Below are 5,000 nucleotides of genomic sequence, written 5' to 3'. Positions count from 1 at the left end.
TCCTGAAGCCCCCGAAGGGTCCCCTGGGGACCCGGACCCTATTAGAACAAATGTGCACGGCTTTTGTAAAGAGTCGCGTTGGCGGCGCCTGTCCTATTACAGGCGACACATGATCAATAGGCTGATAACGCAGCAACATCAATATAAGCGACAGAACAATGAGGGATATCATTGGGCATCTATCTTAATATAGCCGGCTACAAGAGCGCTGACAAAGAGTGCAGCTCATGAAAATTCCACCCCACGATTCCCCATCTCCGCTCCAATATGCGCACGCACTCCCCCAGCTGCCGGCGCTATTATTCTCCAATTTCAATTTGACACCCCAGCCTTTCATGCTAATTCTATTATTGTAGGAAGTTTATGTGATTCCATATCACTAGAAATCGGTAATGTATAATAACCCTTTGGGCAAGAAACCCAGTCCCCGCAGCAGCCACCGGAAAATAATTACTTTCATATCAAAACTCTGCAGGAGCCCAGCGGCCCGGCCCTCGCAGCCCCCGGCTCCGTCACCCCGCGCCGCGCGCCCCGGCGTGTGCCAGTGCGCACGGGGCGCGCGGGGATGTGAGCGTGCGTGTGCGGCGCGGCGGTAGGAGGGGGAAGCGCGGGGCGGGCGGGGACCCGGGAGCCCGCCGCAGATGCATAAATTTTGGTTCAATCAGAAACGACAAACACACACGCACGACGAAAAGGACGCAATTAAGCGCGGACCTCGGGAAGTGCGGAGCCCCCTCCGGCCCACCCGCGGAGAGAGGCGTGAAAGGTGGGAAGGGCGGCCGGGCTGGGCGCCCTTGGCAAATTATAAAAGATGGACCCCGAAGCTTGCCGTTTGACGCCAGCTTTATTTATCAAAAATTGTACCATATATAAATATTCTAGACATTTTGCCATTTACAAGGCTTGAGATTCTCGTTGTGGGTTTTTGGGGGGTATGGGTTCTTTTTGCTCCCATAGGCGAGGAGGGTCTCACCCCCCAGTCCTGTGGTTGCTGCCTGGGTCCGAATTCATACAGCGCTTTTTGTTTTACTCTTAAAAAAAAATAAAAGGAAGAAAACAAAAGAAAAGAGGGGAAAAGCAGTTTTCTAGGCCGAATCACCTGATTCGTTCCGTGAGTCTGGAGCCCTGAGCGAGCGCCCGCGGGCCCGGTACGCGCGTCTTCCCGGCCGCCGCGCCTCAGTCCCATGCTCCAGGCTCCTCCGCCCTCCGGCGGGCCTGGGTCAGCCCGCCCGCGCCAGACTCTGGAACCCCCCGCAAGGTGGCCGGCCCTCCTCGGCGGGGCTGGGAGCCCGCGGGCCGGGCCCGGGCGACGGCACGGGCAGAAGCGGGGAACGCGAGAGAGCCGGCGTCCCCGCGTCCGCGCAGTCCCCGCCGCGTCCTCGGTCGCCGCTGCCCGAGGCGAGGTCCCGGAAAGGCGCCGGGGCCGGGGCCCGGGAGGCGACGGCGTCGGCTGCGGCCGCGCGAAGGCCGAGTCCGGGGCGCCGCCGGGTCCCAGAAGCCCGAAGCGTGGCCTGGGCGGGCGGCGCCGGGCGCGCGGCGGGCGCGGGCGGCGCTCTTGGGCGCCGGCCTCCCAGTCCCGGCCCCTTTGGAGCGCGGCCTGCGGAGCACCAGGAAGCCCGAGCGGTTGCGTGGATGGGGTAGGAGGAGGAAGTGGCCCCTTAGCCGATCAGGGTCCCGCGGCGCGCACGGCAGCCCAGTCGCCGAAGTCCAGCCCAGCACCCGCGGCGGCGGCGGCGGCGTTGGAAGCGGCTTTCCCGGCGCGGCGGCGAGTCGGACAGGAAGGCTCCACGCTGAACGGGCTAGCCTTGGGCAGTCCGCGGCGGCCGCGCTCCGCCGCCGCTACAGCCGCCCGTGGCCCGCACGAGGCCGCCTCCTTGTCCGCCAGTGCGACCTGGGCGTCGGCTGTGGGCCCGGCGCCGCTTCTTTGGCTCGGGGTAGAAGGCGGGGTCGCAAGGTGCCCCAGGCGCAGGGGCTCCGCGCGGGAGGGGCGGGCGCGGTCCCACGGCGCCGGAGGCGTGCGCTCCAGGGCCCTTGGCTGCGGGCGGCGCGGCTCGGGCGGTCGGAGAGAGGGCCGCCGCCGCCGCTGTCGCTGTCGGAGCTGGGCGCGCTGTGCAGAGACAGGCCGCCGGGCGAGTGCAGGTGGCGGCCCTGGCTCTTCAGCAGCTTCTTCTCGTGCTTGCGCTTCTTCTTCTCCATCTTCTCCAGCTCCTTGCGCGCGATCTCCTCCGGGTCCATGGGCTCGCCGCTGCACGTGGTCGGGTGCGAGTTGTGCGCCGGCCGCCCGGGGCCCTTCTTCGTGTTCTCCTTCTTCCTCCACTTGGCCCGGCGGTTTTGGAACCAGACCTAGAGCAGCCGGATAGGGGAGAGGAAGCCACAATCAGGCGGCGGGGTGGCCGCCGGGGCAGAGGACCTCCCCGCTCCCCCCAGACCGGCCTGCACAACCTCCGCTCGGCCGGGGGCGGGAGTCAGGCCGCACGGCCAGGCGGGCCCGGAGCTGGGCTTTGCCACTGGAGCTGCAGGTTCCAGCGAGCGCCTTTTCCACCCGGAAGGCGCGTAGACAGGGCCTCCCTGCCAGCTTCCCGCTCTGGCTTCTCACCTCGGGGACCTGGGAGCCGCCCCTTCCTTGGGGGGCCGGTCTGGCCCCGGACGGAGGGCGTCGGGTTCCTGGTCCGGAGGCAGAGAGCAAGGACCCTGCTCGCCCTTCCTGGCCGCTCACGGCTCGTGTTCTAAGCAGCCCGCCCGGCCTGGCGCTGACCATCCTGCCGTTGGACCGCTGGGCCACAGCCGCCCTCCACGCCTGTCTTTGGCCGCTTGGAGACTGTGTCAAAGCCCAGATTTCGCTGGGGGCGTGGGGGGGGGGCGGGGGGGCGGATTCCCTTGAAGGGAAATCTGGGTGCTTCCTCGTCCGGAAGGGCCTGGGGAGCCGTACTTGAGTGGGCCTCTGCAGCCTCCCTCCCAAGACACAGCCTTCTTTCTGCAAGCCCTGGACCAGGGCACCAACGGAGCCTTCCCAAACCAGTCGTGCTTGGCCTGGACCACCGGCCAAGGCCGGTGGGGAGGCAAGAGGCGACCACCAGGCCGGGAGAAGAGGCTGGGCCCATCCCGTCTCTTCCACTCTGTCTGCAGTCCTTGTCCTGGGGAGCCACACAGGACATCCGGGGACAGCAGCGCTACACCCTCACTCAACCGCCAGCCACCAAACACACACAGTCAAATCCGTCTGAGCCCCGCGGAATCTCGGGCAGTGCTGCCCTCCCCAAGAGAGCGCGTTAATACGGATTCTTTGTCGCGGACCAACAGAGACTTGCACAGTAGCAGGCCCAGCCTGGTCGCAGGGAGCCTTGTCCATGGGGAGGTCTCCAGCATGAAGCCGAATCCCCCCAAGGCTGTAACCGCCTTTTCCTTCTTTAAAGTTTTCTTTTTCTTTTCTTTTTCTTTTTTTTTTTTTTTTTTTTTTTTTTTTTGGTGTGAATTCTGGACTGCCTTACCAGTAAGAATTAGTCATTATCGTATTAGGGGAGACATGAAGGGGTCTTGACTTCACTTAAGACACTTAGAACAAATTGGATAAAAGGATTTCCAAGCAGAAGAGGTCATGAGAGGAGGTCCAAGCGCAGGACAAACACACCTTTTTAGACAAAGCTATTGGTGATAAACAGGCATTTTGCCAGCGTCTGCCTCAACGCCTAGCACCCACAGCCCCACATTGCACCCCAGACCTGGACCCCACACCGCACCCACTCCAGAAAAAGAGGATTTCTTTGCTCCAGGGAAACATTTAAGTATGCACAAATCATCTTGGAATGTTTAATCCACCAAACTGACACTGTATTGTTTAAAAGAATACCACCAGCCATCTCCAAATGATAGCAAATTTACGGGAATACAGTCATAAGAAAAATATGAGACCAGGGATATTATTAAAAATTCAGACACCTTGTTTCTCCCACTTTCTCAATGTGTTAACTGTTTAAGCTTCTGCCTCTCCTTCCTCAGCTGTCCCCTTCTGCAAAGCGATGAATAAATACATGTTTCCATCTGAATATTTTGCAGGCGCAAGGTAAACAGACTCGTTCGCTCCAGGCTGGGTGACAGAGCCTCGCGCGGGAGGTTGAGGCGGTGTGTGGGAGGGGGGACTTGGAGGGGGGTCCCCTTCCCTCTCTCCTCCAGGTCTGAGCCTTGCCTGTCCCCGGAGACCTCACTTGGCCCGGCCGCCGCCAACCCACCACGCCGCTTCCCGGTTCGGACGCAGCTGCCGTTCCGGAGACTTAGGTGTTGCCGCCAGCCCTTCTCAAGCCACCCAGGCTTTTCGGGGGCGGTTAACCCACCCTGCTGTCCGTGAGGGGCCGAGCCTCAGAACCCCCACCCCTCCACTCTTCCCCAGCAGGCGAGGGCAAAGCGGGCCCGCGGCAAGGGGAAGATATCTCGCCACCTGGAACAAAGGCGTCCCGGCGCGCCCCGAGCCCGGGGTCCGGATGGCGAATCCAGGAGCGACGCCGGGTCTTTACCTGAACTCGGGACTCGACCAGGTCTAGGCGCAGCGCCAGCGCCTCGCGCATGAACACGTCGGGATAGTGGCTCTCGTTGAACGCCTTCTCCAGCTCCTCCAGCTGCCAGCCGGTGAAGTTGGTGCGGGTGCGCCGCCGCTTGCAACCCGGGCTCTCCTTGTCCGGGTCCCCCGAGTCTGCGGGCAGGCACAGGACGCCGCGCGGCTCAGCCACCGGCCCAGGCCCTTCCTCCCGCTACCCGCTGGCCGCCCGGATCCGGGGGTGCGCAGAGACGGCTGCCTAGGGGCCGGCTCTCCTTCGCCAGCCCCGGGCCCCCCAGTGCCTCGGCCCGATCAGGGCCCCCGCCCCCAGTCGCTCTCCGCCCCGCCCGCCCGCCCGCCCGCGGCGCCTACCTGACAGCTTGAAGGGCTGGCCGTCCCCGCCGACCCCGCAAGCGGCCGGCAGCAACGGCGTGGGGTTGACCACCGAGGCGGCGGCGGCACACGAGCCCCC

At 63.7% G+C, this 5,000-nt stretch overlaps 1 protein-coding gene across 1 annotated transcript in view; it reads right to left on the bottom strand.

The window, feature by feature from the left end:
* Positions 1 to 1,220: 1,220 nt before the first annotated feature.
* Positions 1,221 to 5,000, bottom strand: part of UNCX (UNC homeobox) — a 7,376-nt gene continuing 3,596 nt past the window's right edge. The window contains 9 exon segments of the mRNA XM_017892293.1: positions 1,221 to 1,456; positions 1,459 to 1,504; positions 1,506 to 1,554; positions 1,556 to 1,701; positions 1,703 to 1,933; positions 1,935 to 2,046; positions 2,048 to 2,343; positions 4,509 to 4,684; positions 4,901 to 5,000. Of these exon segments, the coding sequence (XP_017747782.1) occupies positions 1,221 to 1,456; positions 1,459 to 1,504; positions 1,506 to 1,554; positions 1,556 to 1,701; positions 1,703 to 1,933; positions 1,935 to 2,046; positions 2,048 to 2,343; positions 4,509 to 4,684; positions 4,901 to 5,000 (1,392 nt within the window).

Source organism: Rhinopithecus bieti, unplaced genomic scaffold (assembly GCF_001698545.2).
Source record: "Rhinopithecus bieti isolate Rb0 unplaced genomic scaffold, ASM169854v2 scaffold_1017, whole genome shotgun sequence".
NCBI classification, from domain to species: Eukaryota; Metazoa; Chordata; class Mammalia; order Primates; family Cercopithecidae; genus Rhinopithecus; species Rhinopithecus bieti.
The sequence above is the reverse complement of the archived record's forward strand: the minus strand, read 5'-3'. Positions and strand labels throughout refer to the sequence as shown.